Source organism: Hippopotamus amphibius, chromosome X, assembly GCF_030028045.1.
Source record: "Hippopotamus amphibius kiboko isolate mHipAmp2 chromosome X, mHipAmp2.hap2, whole genome shotgun sequence".
NCBI classification, from domain to species: Eukaryota; Metazoa; Chordata; class Mammalia; order Artiodactyla; family Hippopotamidae; genus Hippopotamus; species Hippopotamus amphibius.
The window spans coordinates 23,281,334-23,299,330 of NC_080203.1; the positions used below are offsets into that span (position 1 = coordinate 23,281,334).

At 35.7% G+C, this 17,997-nt stretch overlaps 1 protein-coding gene across 6 annotated transcripts in view; it reads left to right on the plus strand.

Moving 5' to 3' along the window:
* The window catches only part of SMARCA1 (SWI/SNF related, matrix associated, actin dependent regulator of chromatin, subfamily a, member 1), a 531,454-nt gene that overhangs the window by 632 nt on the left and 512,825 nt on the right, over window positions 1–17,997 (plus strand). For all 6 annotated transcript variants that reach the window (XR_009050254.1, XM_057717875.1, XM_057717872.1 and 3 more), the window contains exons 2-9: window positions 4,236–4,322; window positions 6,200–6,366; window positions 6,708–6,808; window positions 6,915–7,015; window positions 9,638–9,817; window positions 13,131–13,286; window positions 14,431–14,562; window positions 16,514–16,582. Coding sequence is in view for 5 of the 6 variants with exons in the window: in XM_057717875.1 (XP_057573858.1) it covers window positions 4,236–4,322; window positions 6,200–6,366; window positions 6,708–6,808; window positions 6,915–7,015; window positions 9,638–9,817; window positions 13,131–13,286; window positions 14,431–14,562; window positions 16,514–16,582 (993 nt within the window). In the remaining variant the exon portion in view is untranslated. The remainder of the gene's footprint in view (window positions 1–4,235; window positions 4,323–6,199; window positions 6,367–6,707; window positions 6,809–6,914; window positions 7,016–9,637; window positions 9,818–13,130; window positions 13,287–14,430; window positions 14,563–16,513; window positions 16,583–17,997) is intronic.

Sequence of the window (17,997 nt, forward strand, 5' to 3'; positions counted from 1 at the left end):
GGGGTGGGGGATGGGGCCGTGCAGGAAAAAGCCTCCGCCTCTCCCTCTCCTCTCGCTCGCTCCCTCTCCCCCCCCCCCTTCCCGTCGGCCTCTGCCTGGGAAATCTGGGCCCTTCAGTCCCACACTCGCGCAAAAGGGGTTTTGCTGGGGGCTTATTTTTTAAAATTTGAATTTCCAGGTGCCGGTGGTTGGGAGGCGGAGGAAGATACGAGAGACTTTTATTTCTTTGATTGGCGATTGGCAATGTCGGCCCCTTGGGTGGCAGGGAGAAAAAAAAAGAAAAATCATCCCTTGTTCGTTTGGTCCCCGCCTGCTGAGTGAGGCGGGGCGGGGGGGGTGTCATCCCTGAGAAAATGAGCTCTCAGCGTTGTACCTCCGCCCCCTCCCAATGCAAACCCCCAACAGAGGCACCGTGGACGCTGGCTTAGGAAAATTTCCAACGTGTGCACCCTCACCTTCTCCTGCCCCGCCCCCGACGGTATAGTGTTTCACTCCAGGGCCACCCAAATGGTCCCCCAATCCGGCCCCAAGCCTTCCAGGCTTCCGCCTCCCTTTCCTAGTGGGCGCTGCTGGCTCCTGGACACACGCAGGTTTGTTTTTTTTTGTTTTGTTTTGTTTTTTTTAATTTTTTTAAAACTCAGCGTCGCCAGGATGAACTGCTGCTAATGTACATAAGGGAACCACTCTGACACCTATTAAAGCCAGAGCCAGAAAAATATGTGTTATCTCCATAAGGCATATTTCAGATGGACCGAGACATGCAAATAAAACTATGAAACTCGTTGAAAAATTGAGATAAAAAAATAAGATGGGGCATAAGGATTTTTGGTATATAATAAAATTGTGGAACGGATCATTTATGGGTGGATTTTTTTACGTTTACAAGTAGACATATTGCAATTAAAAAAACGGTAGGTAATTAAAATTATGCTTTCGAGATCTCCAGTGGCTTTGTCTGAATCATTATACGGTACTATACGACCAAATGAAAAGCTTTTGAGGGAAATTAACACCTTTCGTCTTGAATTCGACTAATTTTAAATTCAGCAGTTGCTTAAGTAACATTTTACTGTTACAAGGTTGACTAAACAGAAAGACAATTGTAATGCTAAGTGAAAACCATAGAAAACATACGCATTTTAAGATCTATGTGGTACTTGGATCGGTAAGACAATATCGATGATTAAAGCTGGGCCAGATACCAAGCATCAATATAAATCAATGTTCAGAAATTCAGGAGTGCGTCTAGGTGCCTTTTATTCTGCCGTCTTTTGTATGGCAGTAAAGGGTGTCGAATTTCCAGGGTGTATAAATTTTTTGAATTGTGAAGAGATTGGGAATCAATTAAAAAAACCTGTATAATCACTGAGTTGATGCATGTGTATTCATGTAACTCCATGGCCTCATCAGAAATTGCCCTAATAATACCTCATTTGTACCGTCAGCATAGGGAAATGAGGTGTTGCCTGGAAGGAACTTTCTGGATATCTGAAGTTTACTACATCAGGCACTACATCTTTTTCATTTGTAGTTTTTCCTTAAAAATCTGAATGGTACTAAAACATTTACTTAAGTGCTTTCACTTGTACCATTCCTTCAACTAAAGTAATTTGGTACCTCCCCCCAATCTAAATATTTACACACTGCCTTGACGCCTTAAATGGTGTCCTAAAAGTGCAGATTAAATACCTTTTTCTCATGTGGGTCAGTTATTGCACTCTGTTAGTGATACAAAGGCATTTGAGACCTAGGAGGTTGTTTTCCCTCAATTAAATAACCACCTCCCAGACACTTCAGTGTTGTGTTGATTTTTTTCATAATTTTTCAGTCTCCTCCTCAATTGTCAGGCTGTTAACTATCACTATTTAAACACTTCATCTACCTTCATCAGAAAGAATGAGTTTATGATAAAGGACAGGTGTAACAAAGCCTTTCATTTAAAACAACTGTAAAATACAAAAACACAAGCCATCCAGCAGGGAGAGGGAGATAACCTGAACACCAAGCAGAAGGGCTGTTTCTGCAGCGAGACTTAAGTTTTAGTCCTGGGCTTCTGCCCTTCCTTCTTGCTGTTGCCAGTGTGCTTTCTTCTGGTGGTCATTCCCAAGTCATATGTTGCTGCTTTTATTTTCTGTAGAATGGGAAGCCAAATTATCAAACTTGCTGGAATTGTATATCGAATGAAAGAAAATAGGCTCTGAATGACAGCATTTTCGTGATGCATAAAGTAGATGAGAGTGGATTGTCTTGTGACATGTAGCTACAAAAGGGTATTTTTGCTTAACTTCTAGCTCTTGAACTTCCTTGGTTTAAGTGATAGTTGGATAACCTAACGCTGTGAAAATTGGAGTTGGTATTTTTGGTACTGAAAATGTCAAGAAAAAGGTCATGGTCTTTAAGACAGGGCATCTTGGTGACCTTGTGCTGCATTCTCCTGGCATCTACACTATCAGATGATAAAATCCATAAGGAATTCATTAGAATATCTTAGTCACCTTTTATCTTTTCTTGTATGAGAGGTGTATTTGTGAAAACATACATACACAAATAGAAAGGTTTAGAAGGTAGGTATTTTAAAATTTGTTGTGGAAGATAGTGCCAATTAAGTAATTACATACAGCTTTTAATGGCAATGCTCACGATTAGGAATTTTAATTAGCATATAATTAAAATTTTATGGTATTCAGCTGCAAGGTAAGCAAAAAGTAATGAGTAAAATGTTTTTCTAATATTAAAGCTTTAATTTTCTGTGGGTGAAATTTGCATCCCGCATTATTAGATATATACTTGTGTATATGAGGGGAAGTAATTTTGAAACTGGAAAACTAGATTTCATTTAGCTTTTCAGAGAATGGTAAAGGTGTGAATTTTGTTATCCAAATTTTCTTACTTATTGCTTTGAAAATAGGGTTTCTAGTACATGTGACAGGTTGAAAGTGTGGTATTGAGGGCATTTTTAGTAGTTTCTATTCTCATCCATCCTGAATTACATTCAAAACATCCCACATATATACATATGAGATGCTGTAAATCAAAACGGCTGTTATTTGGGCTAAGAATAACTGAACAATATCTGATCAGTGCTCCAAAGGAGAACTCTGACCAGGGTCAAATTCCATAATCTTAGTTTGGATTTCCTCAAAATAGAAATTTTAGTAAATGTTGGAAGACATTTATTAACTACTGGAGCCATGTTTTTCTTCTGTTTAAGATTACATTCTTCTGTTGATATATGACCTAAGTTTTTCAGGAACAGGCTGTCAAAAGCCATGCTCAGATGGACATAATTTCTTTAGTTTTCACAAACAGATTTGTGTTTTGACTTTGCAGTCTGTGTTAAAACCAGAATACCCTCCACTTTGATACTAACGGGTAGATTTGTGGTTTTATTATACTTCTTGATTTCTTACAGAGAAGGAGGTGTATTCTACATATCTATTTATATTTACAAGTACCAGCTTGTCTTTATAAAGGATAGGATGCATGAGATAACCCCCTAGATAATTTTAGTATTTTAAAGTAGCTGATTTATATTACTTTTCACTAAATTCAATTTTTGAAAATATCAAAGGTTAATAATTAATAGCCCTGAGAAACTGCTTCTACAAAATATTCATGTATATAAATAGTTTAAAAAGGTTTTCTTTCCAGTTGGAGAAAATTAACATAAACCAAAAGTTTGTGCTATTTCATTATTTTAAATATAAATGATCACATTGCAGTACATAAAGTTTAAATGTTCTAATTAGAATATGAAAACAATATTAAAAAATTGTGTCTTTTCAGGAACAGAAGCCACAGTCTTTTCTTCTGAAAGTTTGGCTTCTTTCCATTACATAAAGAAGTGTTCTGAGAATTAATATATACTTTCCTTGAATTCTTTGGTTTGTGGTTGATAATATTCTAGGTTTAAAATCTCCTATTCGGTGGTTATACACTTTCTTACACTTTAAATTAGACAATAGGTGAAAAGGCTCATTTTTCCACCTTTTGGTTTTCATTTTAATTAATGTTATTTCTCTGGCTTTCACAGTTCTTTGAAATCTTTTTAAATTGGACCCAGGTGCACAGAACTGGATTAATCATAAGCCCTGTTCATGACATGCTCTCATCATTGGTCCATGCATGGCCTGTGTTGATTTATTTATTTAGTATTTAATTACTTTTTACTTTTTTCAAATGAGAATATTGACCTTGCTTTGCAATTTGATGATTTATTTTCTTTGAAATTCTAGAAAAACATTTCTCCATTTCAACTCAAACTTGCTGCTAAAGCTTCTAAATCTGAAAAGGAAATGGATCCAGAATATGAAGAGAAAATGGTAAATATGTTCTTGGGTAGGATAGTGCATATAGTAGTTAGCAGTGGTATAGTATATAGTATAGTAGCAGTAGTTGAGTTTTATAAAGGAGATATGAAAGATTAAAAAATATATGTGTATATATAATGAATACAGAATCATAGGTTTTAGAATTGAGAAGTAATTTAATATATAATCCACCATAATAGTTTTTTTTAACTTTCATACGAATTTTTTTTTTAAGCTCTTTATTGGATATAATAGATTTTTGTTGGGTACATGAATCTCCTCGTTTTCAGATGAAGAAATAGAGTATCAGAGAAACAACATGGAATAGCTGGGACCAGAAGCCACATCTCTTCACTTTTGTTTAGCACTCTTTACCCCATAATAGGGTGTTTTATGCTAGAAATATTTTATCCACGAAATGAAAATATAAGTGGCAATATCAATATGGCTGAGAGAAAGCAGGTCACAAAACCAGCCTGGTATTTTTTTCTCCCTCTCACCTTGCTTTGGATATGTGAATGAATGCTACACATTATGAAACATGTAATATGGTAATACATTTTCTTGAGGGTAGGCTATTTGCTCAATGAGTGAAAATATTACATACTTAAGCAGTATAACCTTAGTTACACCCACCTACAGCTTTGCTATACGTTTAATTATTTCATTTTTAGTCACTAAAACCCATATTTTAGCTTTAATTTTAACTAGACCTTTATGCCCTGGGATCTTTCAAAACCAATGAACTTGGTTAAGTGAAAAGAGAAATTAACAGGTAGTTGGAACTGAACTTTTTTTTTTGTCGGGGGGTTGTTTTTGAAGTAATATAAAAATAAGTAGAGATGAAGTACATTTTTTGGTTGTTCATAGTGATTTTGCAAAACTCCATGCCTTAATGTTTAAGACCACATCTAACTTAGACAGTTAATGTTTTAACAACTCTAAAAACAACATTCCAGTGAGGATAACATAAAATGGAAAGGTTTTGGCCTCCTTCCAGCTACTGGTCTGAATGTATTCGTCTAATTCTTGTATTTATGTTAATGAATTCTTGTAAGATTCTGATGTTATTAATTATGCATCCTTCATTGGTAATCAAATGTTCTCTACCCTGTGGTCAGAAAGTGACTGGGAATTAAAAAATCAACTTCGTTTTTTTCTTTATCTAAAATGATGTATATATTTTTTTGATCTTTTAAGATTTTTTTAGTGAAAAAAGTTTTATTGCATTTATTGGTGTAAGCTATATGACCTTTTAAAATTTATTGAGAAATTATATATCAATATTTAATTGTTAACATTTATTAACTATTTCACCTATATATGTGTGTGTGTATATTTTTTCTCCAAATCCTCACTTGCAGGAGAAACTGTATATACTCTTAGCATAAAACACAATTTTCCAGATCACTGTACTTGAAGAGAGATGTATTGTACTATGACTTTAAAAATATTTTGAGACAAGATGACACTGTATTCGAAGATTTAAATTGTTTCTAGATGAAGCTTGAAAATTCTTGGTTGGCATTCCCGACCATTCAGGATTTGCCTTTTGACCCCAGTTCTTTAAGCAGGATACTTCTTGTTGAGGCATTTATTAAGTCTGTCAGATCACTTGGCTTCTATTCAAACTATCTGAAAATACCATTTTCAAATTCTGCTACTTACTGGCTGGGAGCTTGGGCAAGTTACTCTCTCTGTGCCTTGGTTTTATCATCAGTAAAATGGGGATAATACTAGTAGTTACCTCATAGGTTTACTAAGAGAATTAAATGGGTTAGTATGTTTAGAGTGCTTAAAACATAGTACACATTAAGTGCAGTATGTGTGTTAAATTTTGAGCGAACACAAAAGGAAATCATTACTTTTTCTTTTGTCTTGTAAATTAGAAAGCAGATCGAGCAAAGAGATTTGAATTTTTACTGAAGCAGACAGAACTTTTTGCACATTTCATTCAGCCTTCAGCACAGAAATCTCCAACATCTCCTCTGAACATGAAATTGGGACGCCCTCGAATAAAGAAAGATGACAAGCAGAGCTTAATTTCTGCTGGAGAGTATGTTGGCATCTCTCTCTGTGCTTTCTTCCCTCTCTCCTTCCCTCCCTTTCTCCTGCCCCCTTCCACCTCCCTTCATACTTCCTGTCCCTCTTCACTTATTCAGTGTAATTTTATATTCAAAAATACCATTATTGTCAGTGTAAATATGTTTTGGAGGCAACAGTATTTTTTTTTCTCAATAGAACTCAATCAGTAAAAATGTAGGCTGGTTCTACCAACTTCTAAGCAAGACTCTAGATAACCCTTTTTTTCCATAAAAGATATTAACAGTGTATACTGACTTAATTGACACCTTAGCATTTGGGTTGAATATGAAGGTATTTCTTTTTTCATTTCAGCTACCGTCACAGGCGCACAGAACAAGAAGAAGATGAAGAGCTACTCTCGGAGAGTCGGAAAACATCTAATGTGTGTGTTAGATTTGAGGTGTCACCTTCGTGTAAGTACTTCATCATGTTGGTGTGGTTCTTTTTTTCAGTTTAGTTTTAGAAAATTTTACTTGGTCGTATTAATGAAAGTACCAGAGCCTTGACATTTTTTTTCAGATGTGAAAGGAGGACCACTGAGAGATTATCAGATTCGAGGACTGAACTGGTTGATCTCTTTGTACGAAAATGGAGTCAATGGTATTTTGGCTGATGAAATGGTAAGGAGTTGGTAGCTAAAAACACATTCTCAGTTATCAATAATTTTATGTAAATTTGGAATATCTGAGCTGAACTTACTCCCTGGGGTTTGGAGGCTAATTGTTTTATTTAGTTATAACATAAAAGGCATTTGTAAAGTCTAGAATTGTTTCTTTAAGTAACCTCTAGAACATATACTTTCACAGGCCATGAAATTCTTGTGGAAATTTTCTCAAATGGTATAAAAAATCTCCTTGTACTTTTGTTGATGTTTGCACTCAGGCTTCCAGGAAGCTCAGAGCCATAGAGAATGCCATAATAGAGCATCTGTGTAACTAATGGTCTGCCCATTGTGTCCTTTTTGCCTTTTCCTATTCTTTATCTTTTAGTCTTACTTTCCTTGGCCCCTCTTTATTTCTCTTTGACCATTTATTTATGTTCCATGTTTTCATTGTAGGCTACCTGAAATCCTTTTGGGAATGAGGTGGAGATAGAAACCAAATGCTAAATGAATGAATGCATGCATGAGTGAATGTGAATGCCTCCATGTGTGATGAAAGTGTGAATAGGTGGAATAAAGAACCAAAAAGTGAAGAGCAATGTTGAGTCTTGACAGTAGAGTGCCAGCTGGGAGTCATGAAATGAGCTAAGGAATGATGGACATCTAGTCAACCCTCCATATCTGAGGGAGATTGGTTCCGGGACTCCCATGGATACCAAAATCCGTGGAAAAGCTCAAGTCCTTATATAAAATGGCACAGTACAGTTGGGTCCTCCGTATCCGTGGTTCGCCATCCGCAGATTTTGATCTGTGGTTGGTTGAATACCCAGATGCGAAACCCGTGGATTCTGAGGGCGGACTGTGTAAAAAAATGACCAAAGGGAAGAAGTAAGACCATTTAAGATGCTAATTCAGCAGATCAGAGGAGTATATGAAGACTTGGTTTGGCATTTTAAGACCAAATGAATAAGGTGGGATTTAAGAGAGGGCAGTGATACTCATTTATGTGATTCTGGAGCCATGTTTGCAATTCCTTATCAATATGGGCCACCTGACTACTTTTGCCCTATAGCTTGTAGTGTAGTAGTCAGTCCCATAGGTACTCATTCCTGGCTAAGCAACTGTTAGGTGTGTGGCAGGTCCTTTAAATCAAGGGTCTGTAGCTCCTTATATTTAGTATTCTGGATTGGAAACGACCGTCAGCTCAGACAGGGAGGAGCGTAGTTAATTGGACAACAGAAAGACCAGGATTATTTACCCCAAGCTCCTCTTGGCTGCAGCCTGTCTAAACATGAAGGACCTAAAGATCCTTCATATTGAATTTATGCTGACACCAGCGATTTTTAATTCCTACAAAAGGGGAAGATACTTTAATGAATATAGAAATTTTGAAAAAAAATTGAGAAAAAAATTTAAAGTAAGTTATAATTTTGTTACCTAGAAATAACCATACTTAACATCTTGGTGTATTTCTTTTTAGTCTTTTTGCTCTGGTTGTATTTATTTTGCATAGTTGAGGTCATATTCTATATGATCTGGTGCTCTGATTTCTTCACATTCATACATATTTTCCACATAATTAAAACATTTTGGTAGAAATACTTGTTAATTACTGCATAATAATCCTAGGGAGGTACCATAATTTTATTCATTCCCTCCCTTATTGCTGGTCGTATGGATTGGATGATGTATAATATATACATACAGTATATATTATGTACGTGCATATAGTATATATTGGTTAATATATATGTATATGTGTGATATATAATAATACTGTTATGAGACCCCTTGTAATTTAGTTTTTCCGCACCTCTCAAATTACTTCCATAGGATTTCTAGAAGTGGAATTACTTGGTTAAGAAGTATAAACATTTTAAGATTTTAATGCATAGTGTCCATATAACCCATCTCATAAGTGAAATACCAGATAGGATAAATCCTAGAAAAATAGCTCTAAGCGTAGGTTTATAAAAGGAATATATACCTTGTATAGAGATAAAGCCAGAAAATGCTGTAAAAGGTCATGCAGCATAGGACATAGTTCCCTTTCCCGTAGGTTAGGTAGTGGGTTTATGGGTGTTCAGTATATTGTTTTTTAAAAAGTCCACTGGACTAGGTAATCTCTAGGGTCCTTTCTGGCTGCAAAGTTCTTTTATGGTCTCTTCTTTTATGATTCCTTGGGTCTTCAAGGGTGTGAGATACAAGTGTAGAGCTACATGCCTCTTGAGATGCATAGTCTGACTATTTCATGCATGGGCTGTAATGTTGGGGACAACGGGAAAGAAAGACTGGCATCTAAGCAGGCTGATAAAGGAAATGTATCTTTGTGAAATACACAAAATTCCTAATTTTGCAAACTAGTAGAAAAAATGATATAGGCTGCTTGCTCCTTTAGGAGTAAAAGTCTCCTAAATAGAAAATTGCTTTGTTGAGCAACTTTGTAACTGCAAGTTCTTGGCTTCTTTTTGTGGCTCAGGTTAAGTATTGAATTGGGATGGTTACTCACTTAAAAAAAGGTCTTTTAACTTTTCCCTATGTGAGATAGTTGGCAAATATCTTATGTAATGTTGCTACTAACAGATGTTTCATTAAATGAAAAATGTTTATGGATTTTTTTCTCCTTATGATGGTATTGCAGGGTCTTGGTAAGACTTTACAAACGATTGCTTTGCTTGGTTACCTGAAACATTACCGAAACATTCCTGGACCTCACATGGTTTTAGTTCCAAAGTCGACCTTACACAACTGGATGAATGAATTTAAGCGATGGGTCCCATCTCTGCGTGTTATTTGTTTCGTTGGAGACAAGGATGCAAGAGTAAGTGAGAAACAGGTTTAAAAAGGCAGTCAAGAATAACATCATTTCTGGGGTTACGTTTTATTGCTATAAAGGACATTTGAGTTGACTGCTACTACTAAATAACACAAGTTGTGCTTACTCTATGTTAGGCTCTTTTGTAAGATCTTTTTATATATTAATTAAGCTAATTCTCACAACACTCCTGTGAGGTAGATGTGTTACCTCATCATAACAGAAAATCCATTATTATGCTTATTTGCATTTACTTTTAACTAGCTCATTAACCTAAGCATTTTTGAATTGCACTTTTAAGCGACTTTTTATTTTAAAAAATCTTATTTTATGGACAGTATATCTTATCAGAGATTCTATCATTTGTGCTATTTTGATGCCAAAAGTGTATAAATTTGCATTTCAATTTTTTTGTTAAAATTTTTGACTTTTGACTTTGACTTGTTTACATGCACACATGCACTTGCACACACACATGAATGGAACCTTTTCTCTTTGTACAGAGAGCCTTATGTTTTGTGTTTATGCATAGACAGAGCTTTCAGTTTTGATGGTTAAATAGAAAAATACATGTCTGCATATGTTCTTAGATAATATTAGAAATTCTGGGCTCTTGTTTAAATTAGCTATTTGTCAATCTAGTAGGCTACAATTATTTTAGGACTGTTGAATTAATCTAAAAATAATGAATTATGCAAAAATACCAAAATGAATAATCAGCTTAGAAAGCATATTATTAAACTTGGTCTTTATTTTGCCTCCAGAGAACATAGTTTAGAGTAAAGATTTATCCTATTTTACATATTTAGATAGGTTATGAAAAGATATCCTCAAAAGAATGGTAGCATAATGAATTATGTAATTTTATTCTTATTTTGCTTGAAGAAAAATTACTTAAATTTATTTAAATTTAACTTATAAATAATTTATTGAAATACTGAGTTCATAAATTTAGAATTACAGGCTTGATTCTTCCGTATGCCTAATATTTCTCAGTAGCAAATTAGTCACTTAGAACTCTTTCTGATTGCTAGCATATAATGTAATACTATTCCTTATAAAATTTTGTATTTCTTAAGTATTGATTTGTTTTGCTGAAATTATTCTTGAAGGTCATAGATATTGAGAAATATCTAGGCTTGTGTTTTTCATCATATCTCAGTAAAAATTATGTCAGTTGTTTTAGGCTATATTATATGGAATCCAGAGTTTCACGAAGCGTCTTTGGGAGTTTTCAAGCAAGAGTGGGTATTTAATTGGTGACTGCCCTATCTCTACCCCATGGGACGTTGAAATTCTTTTAGAGACTTCAAAAACTTCTTAACCATGCAAACTAAACTTCAAAGTCAGTGTTTTGCAAATTGCTACTCATTAATGGGTTGGGATTCAGTTTAATGGGTGGTGACAACAAGTTTTTAAAACAGTGAGATAGAATAGAATAGAAAATAGCAGTGAGGATATGTATTGCTTCTTTCTATATACATGCTCTCAAACATGTATGTGTGTACTGGATTGCATCCTAAAATACAATTTTACCGTGGGCCATGGTCAAAGAGTTTGAGAACCAGTAATTGTTAATTACATAAATAATTATTGTGCCATATGCAACATGTAAAGATTGATGTTGTTATATGTAGAGAAAATCCAGATCATTATTTATAGACAGATATTTTTGTACCGCATGGGATAGATATATTGGATCTTTTTATTTTCCTGGCCTTCTGTAAACACTTTATGAGGTCAATATTTTGGTAATAAAATATTTGATGTAGGCTCAAATTAAAATATTATTTTAATATTATTTAATACTCAATTAAAATAAAATATTTAATTGAGGTAGGAAATTATTAGAGAAAATCCTGATCCTATTTGAAGCTAATGTAGTCCTGAAGTATTTAGAAGTATGATTCCCAAACATAGTTTTTGACCCCTTCCTTTTCCACTCCAAAGGTATGAAAGGTCATGGATATGGAAACAGGAGATCTGGTTTTAGTTCTGGCTTTGCTACTGACTGTGATGTTGAATGAATCTCAAAGGGCCTTAATTTTTGTCACCTATAAGATGAGAGCTTTTGGCTTATGTGATCTTTAATGTTCTGTCAAGATAGTTAACTCTGAAACTGTCAAGTAGTTTCACAACTTTCAGAGCAGAGCTAATTTAAAATATGTGTGTGTTTTATGAAACTATACGAGGAGATGTTAAACTGAGTATTTCACAAAACCAAATAAGGGTAAGGTATTTGCCGGACTAAATGGGGTCTGGCACCTTTGTTCTTTTTATTTTGCCTCTAACTTCCTAATGTCTTAATTAACTTTTTGAATATGACCACTTCGCAGGGTGCAGCTGAGATCTACAAAGGCCCTTTTTTCTGACTTCTACTTCAGTCCAGGCAATCCTTTTATACATAGTAGGCACTCATTGAATATTTGTTGAAAGAGTCCCCGGTGTCTTTGGTGCATAACTGAATTTAGGAAATAATGACTTTGCAGTGAACAGTCAATTTTGTTTATGCACTGTAATTTCAGATTTCCAGTACTAACCAGTCCCTTCTCAATGTAGATTTTGCCACTCCCTGTTAACCTTTGTGGTTTTATTTTGACCCATAGTAAAAATAATCTGGAATTCAGTTCATACAAGTTAAAAATGCTTTCAATCAACTTGGTTACCACATTGGCCACTGCCTATGAAGATTTAAATGTAGTTTTAAATAGTCTGTTTTAATTAGACTCCTGTATTAGAAAGAGCAAATCCCCTTTATAGAATCACATTTGTAGCCTCATAACGTCAGAAATTTCACAGAAACATTAATGGGCTTTCATGACCCCTTAACAAAGTTTATGACTCATCCCTGCCAGAAAGTGAAGGAAACATACAATAGATCTCAAAAGGTTGGGGTCACTCATGTATATTGAGCTTTTTCCATTTATCGAAATGATATCATGTTGGTAATGCTTGGATCTTGGTAAGAGTATGGTTTTCAGAAAGTAGTTCCTTTGCCCATGTCCTTTTGATCCATTGTGGTTTGAAGAGAGAGCCTAGTAATTGTCATCTTCTGGTGATATGAATTTCTCCAGTTCATTGAATATGCTGCACTCATTTAACAGAAGCCTTTGCTTCTCTTTCGTTGATGAAAAATATCAGCATGTCATCCAGATACTTGACCACAGAAGTATCTTTGGGCCTCACATTTCCTGTCTCTAAAATGGATGAGACCAAATGATTCCAAGCGTCTCTTAGAATTCTTAATAGTCTCTTGATGCTTTAATTCTGTGACATGTTGTCAGCATATTCTAATATAAGGAACTTTATTTTGCATCAGGCTGCTTTTATTCGTGATGAAATGATGCCAGGAGAGTGGGATGTTTGTGTTACTTCTTATGAGATGGTAATTAAAGAAAAATCTGTATTCAAAAAGTTTCACTGGCGATATCTAGTCATTGATGAGGCTCACAGAATAAAGAATGAAAAATCTAAGGTAAGCTAGTTCTCAATATCTTTATTAAAGTTTCCTTTTAACTACCATGTCTGTTTACTTCTCTGTATTCATAATAAAAAAGTGATAGAAGATTGTGATTTTATTTACAAAATGTGAATGAAGATCAGTTTTTAAAATGATTTCAAAGTTTAAATGATTGAATATAAGGCAAATGAAAATTTAGCCCAGTTTTTAATATAAAGAAAATTAGGTGTTCATTTGCTATATCTATTGCAGCCTAAATAACTCTGTTATGCTACAGTATTTTAATATTTTGGCAATATTTGGTGTATAAATGTCATTTGCATTGGTTTCTATTTTATTGAGGAGCTACCTTACGTGTATTCATATGGATTAGAAAAATAATTTCCTAGAATTATCTGACTTGTGTGAATTAGAGTGTGGTGTTAACATTGAAAAATACCAATATTTCTTGCCATTCAACTCCATCAACAGTAGGAAAAGCGTCAATTATTATGATGAACCTCTCTTTGGATCACTGGGCTGCTTTGGGAGAACCAGGGACACAACTGAAGCAAAATCACCAGGTGGTGCTTTTCAAATTGGAGTTAATACCCGATAAGAGGACGCATGTTAGAGAATAATTGTTAATTTAAGAGCACTATAAAAATGTGCATTTTTATTGATAAGATTACTGTTCTTTTATACTTTTGTGCTTTAATTTTTCTGGTTTTATATTAAGAAAGTTAATATAAGATATTTGGGGAAAATGATCTCAAGTGTGGTGGTTAAAAATTGTGACCAGGCCAAGTTAGAAGTTGGCTAGGCATGGTAGATGAACATATTTGGCAGGGACAAGGCGGTACTGTTGTGTAAAGTGACTAGCCTGGCTTCCATAGAGTTCTGACTGTTTTCTGTGGACCCAAAATGGAAAAAAATAAATTTTTTAAGGTGGGGGAAGGGTCTTAGGTGCGACTCTGATCCGCATTCTTGTAAGTGTAGAAATGCCTAGAATATTTTGTTCAGTTGTGCTTCACTGTGGCAGTGTCACCTGAACCAGGATATTTTTCATAGAAAATGAATTTTCAAGTTTTATTTTATGCAAAAAATGGGTTGGATGAAGAACTGAATGTTGAACATTCTAATAAGTAAAACAATGTTGACGTAACTATTATTTTTCTAGCTTTCAGAGATTGTTCGTGAGTTCAAGTCAACTAACCGCTTGCTCCTAACTGGAACACCTTTGCAGAATAACTTGCATGAACTCTGGGCACTACTCAACTTTTTATTGCCTGATGTCTTTAATTCTGCAGACGTAAGTTTCTCATACATTTTAAGTATAATTTTCTTATGTTCATAGACATGTTTTCAAAGCGTAGACTGTAGATTGAAATTGATAGTTCTTTTTCCTTTGTAATTCTTTATCTGTGTTTTGATTTTCTCAGAAAAGAGCTCTTAAGTAGAATTTTTTTCAAATGGGGATATTTAGAGAAATAATGTTTCTTTTCTTTGAGATTATCCTGCCTGTTAAACTTTGCCTGTGTAACATTGCTACCACAACTTATGACATGAGGTAGGCTGAGTTCAGAATAGTGTTTTCTAAAATTTCTTTTAATTAAGTTGGAAGGGCTTTTTGCATACAAGTTTGGCAGGTGGAGTCATTGAAATAATCCTTAATTATTGCAGGTATTAACTTTTGGTAAGTACTAAAGAGCTTATAATATGTGATTTGAAAAGCAACATATTCTGTAAATGTATGATTTACACTGTTTTTATCATTAACACAAGGTTATGCTAGTACAGCAAACAGAATTGAGTGATTTAAGGACTTTGGAGCTTGATTTTCCTCATTTCTGATATTAATTGGTAATAAAAAGTACCAAGTTCAGCTGTCTGTTGGTTTGTATACCTTATCTTGCTTTTGTTCATTTTTACTGTTTGATTAACACTTGATTAGCATGTCTTCGATTTTGTATTCTTATTCCTACTCCTTTTAAGGGGATGTAATGCTACTGTGGTATGGGGAAGCCTAATAAAAGCCTTTTAAGGAAAAACTGCTGATGGAGTGCCTGTATAATGGGGTTCAAATTTTGTTAACTGCTCTAGTATTTTATCTGTTTTCAGAAGTAAATAATGTTGGCCTTCACAATTAACATATTTTTGATAGTGCTTTTATTTTATTTTATTTTATTTTATTTTATTTTATTTTATTTTATTTTATTTTTTACAAATAGGGGAGGAACTTTATATTGTAGCGGCAAACCCAAATTCAAGCCCGCACAGGAGAGAAAAGACAATTTCATGCTTTTAAGCCACATTCACTAACACAGATTTTTAAAAAACCCACTATGTGAAATTATATACTTGTACATATAAATCAACTTGCTTTAGTTTTTGTATTGTTACTTTAGGAATGGAAACAGATTGATTTCTCTGGCTCTATCGTTAACTACAATTAATACTAAAATAACCAGAAGCTTTGTTGAAGTAGTGAGGTTAATTTAACAAATACATCCTGAATATAGTATGCTTGTATAGCATGCTGCTTTGGGGAGAATGTGATAATATAGATATTAATTATAGAAAATTAAGATTAGAAGCGATGCCTCATCACTAAGTCTTCAGCCTGCAAAATGGGATGCAGTGCAGTGTGGGAGTGGAAAGGAGGAGTGAGTTGTCACCGGTGCTGTTTTCTTTATTTGACAAGTGCCTTGCTGTGCAAATACAACCCAAGTTAGTGTTTTCAAGCCCATCGGCATAGCTGTGTTACCTCCTATTGCCTGCTCTGGCAGAGTAGGAGAGATCTGGCTTCATTAGGACGTGATGTTGCTGGAGGTAAAAGACTCCGTGTTTTGTAAGCCTGTGATTATGAGACCTTGAGCAGCGTGCCACCCCTCTCCTAGGGCGCAGTCCCCACGTCTCCTGACCCATCTGATTAGCCTTGGGCAGGTGGACTCAGTGCTGCAGCTGTGAATATACATTGCCAGAACCAGCTGAGGAGACCTTCATCACATGGCTTGAGTAGAAAATGCTGTTCCAAGTCTTATAAAAAGTCCCAAACCCTATTTTCAATTTATGCCTGAAGCCCAACTGCCTGATCCCTATAATAATCCAGAGTGATGAAACCATCAGAAGTTTCGTTTCACAGCTGACAGTGCTTTTAAAATGAATTATTGCTATATGAGTTGTATAAGAATTTATAGAATACTGCATTTATTAAAAAAAAACAACTGTGCACTTACTGCAGAATTTTCACCCCTCCACAGGACTTTGATTCTTGGTTTGACACTAAAAATTGCCTCGGTGATCAAAAACTTGTGGAAAGACTTCACGCAGTAAGTAATAGCAGACAGGAAAATTTAGTTATATATATATATAACCGAGGTAGAAAACAAACTGCTATAGAATCTGTTTGAACTTGTGGATGTGCCTCTGGGCTCTGTCTCAGTGTTTTTCCCTTGCAACTTTTCTAACAGCCTCTTTGGGAGGCAAACTCCCACTATTTCCTCAGCCTTTCTGTGGAACAGCTCTTTTGCTTTGGCTCTCTCCCGTGGATAATGTGGTCCTCTCCCACAGAGTCTGTTCACTCTCCTGTACCCCACAGGTCCTCGAGATTGCATCAGTATTCTGCTAGTTCCCCAATGCCATTTTTTAAATTAATTAATTGGCTGCATTGGGTCTTCGTTGCTGCTCGCAGGCTTTCTCTAGCTGTGGCGAGCAGGAGCTACTCTTTGTTGCGGTGGGCGGGCTTCTCATTGTGGTGGCTTCTTTTGTTGTGGAGCATGGGCTCTAGGCACGTGGGCTTCAGTAGTTGCAGCACGCGGGCTCAGTAGTTGTGATGCACAGGCTTAGTTGCTCTGTGGCATGTTGGATCTTCCCGGACCAGGGCTTGAACCCGTGTCCCCTGCGTTGGCCATTTGAAACCACTGCTTCTCCAGTCATGTGTAGAACTCTTCCTTTGAGGCTCAAGTTATCTTGCAAGTCCACCCTCCTCCCATTCTCTTCTCTGTCATCTACTCATTACCAGGTGACCCCCTCACATTCATTGAACACGAGTTTTCCCTTCTTTGATAACAGCCTCTTGTATCCTTCTCTTTCACTCATGTTACTCCTTTTGTACCTGTCCTGTTGTCTCACAGAGAGATCCAGTACCTGGACCCCTGCTTTACCCTCATCCGTCAGCCCATTTCTATTATTACATTTTTTGTATCCAGCAATGAGCCCATTTTCTATCACTTGAACCACTTTTTTTGCCAGTGTCTCAAACTCCCTTGCTCTCTTGATCTGCCATTTCTGCTCTAAAAGCCCTAAACTGGAATTATATAATTGTATCTCTGTCCTCTGGGTTCAAATCCTACTTCTACCACTCACTAGCAGAGTGACCTGCTCTGTACTGTGGCTGCTCAACACTGATAAGAAAGAGTACGCCCACTGTACAGGCTGGAACCACTAGAATTTCACGTTCCCTAAGTTAAGCTGGGTTTTGATGATGTTGGTGATCCTTCAACATAGCCTTCTTCAGCATTCTTTCTAGAATGAATTTCCTAGAACAGCTATTTCAGACTTTCCCCAGTCTCCCTAAGACCTCTAACCCAGGTGTTCCCAGCCCTCCTTCTTTCTCAGCAAGTAACATCATTCCTTTCTCAAAGAGAAAATAGAAGTCATTAGGTAGGAAGTCCTTCAAGAATATCCATCTTCCAAGGATATCTGCATCTGTGTTACCTTCTGTTTGAGTGGAAGAGGTCTTCTT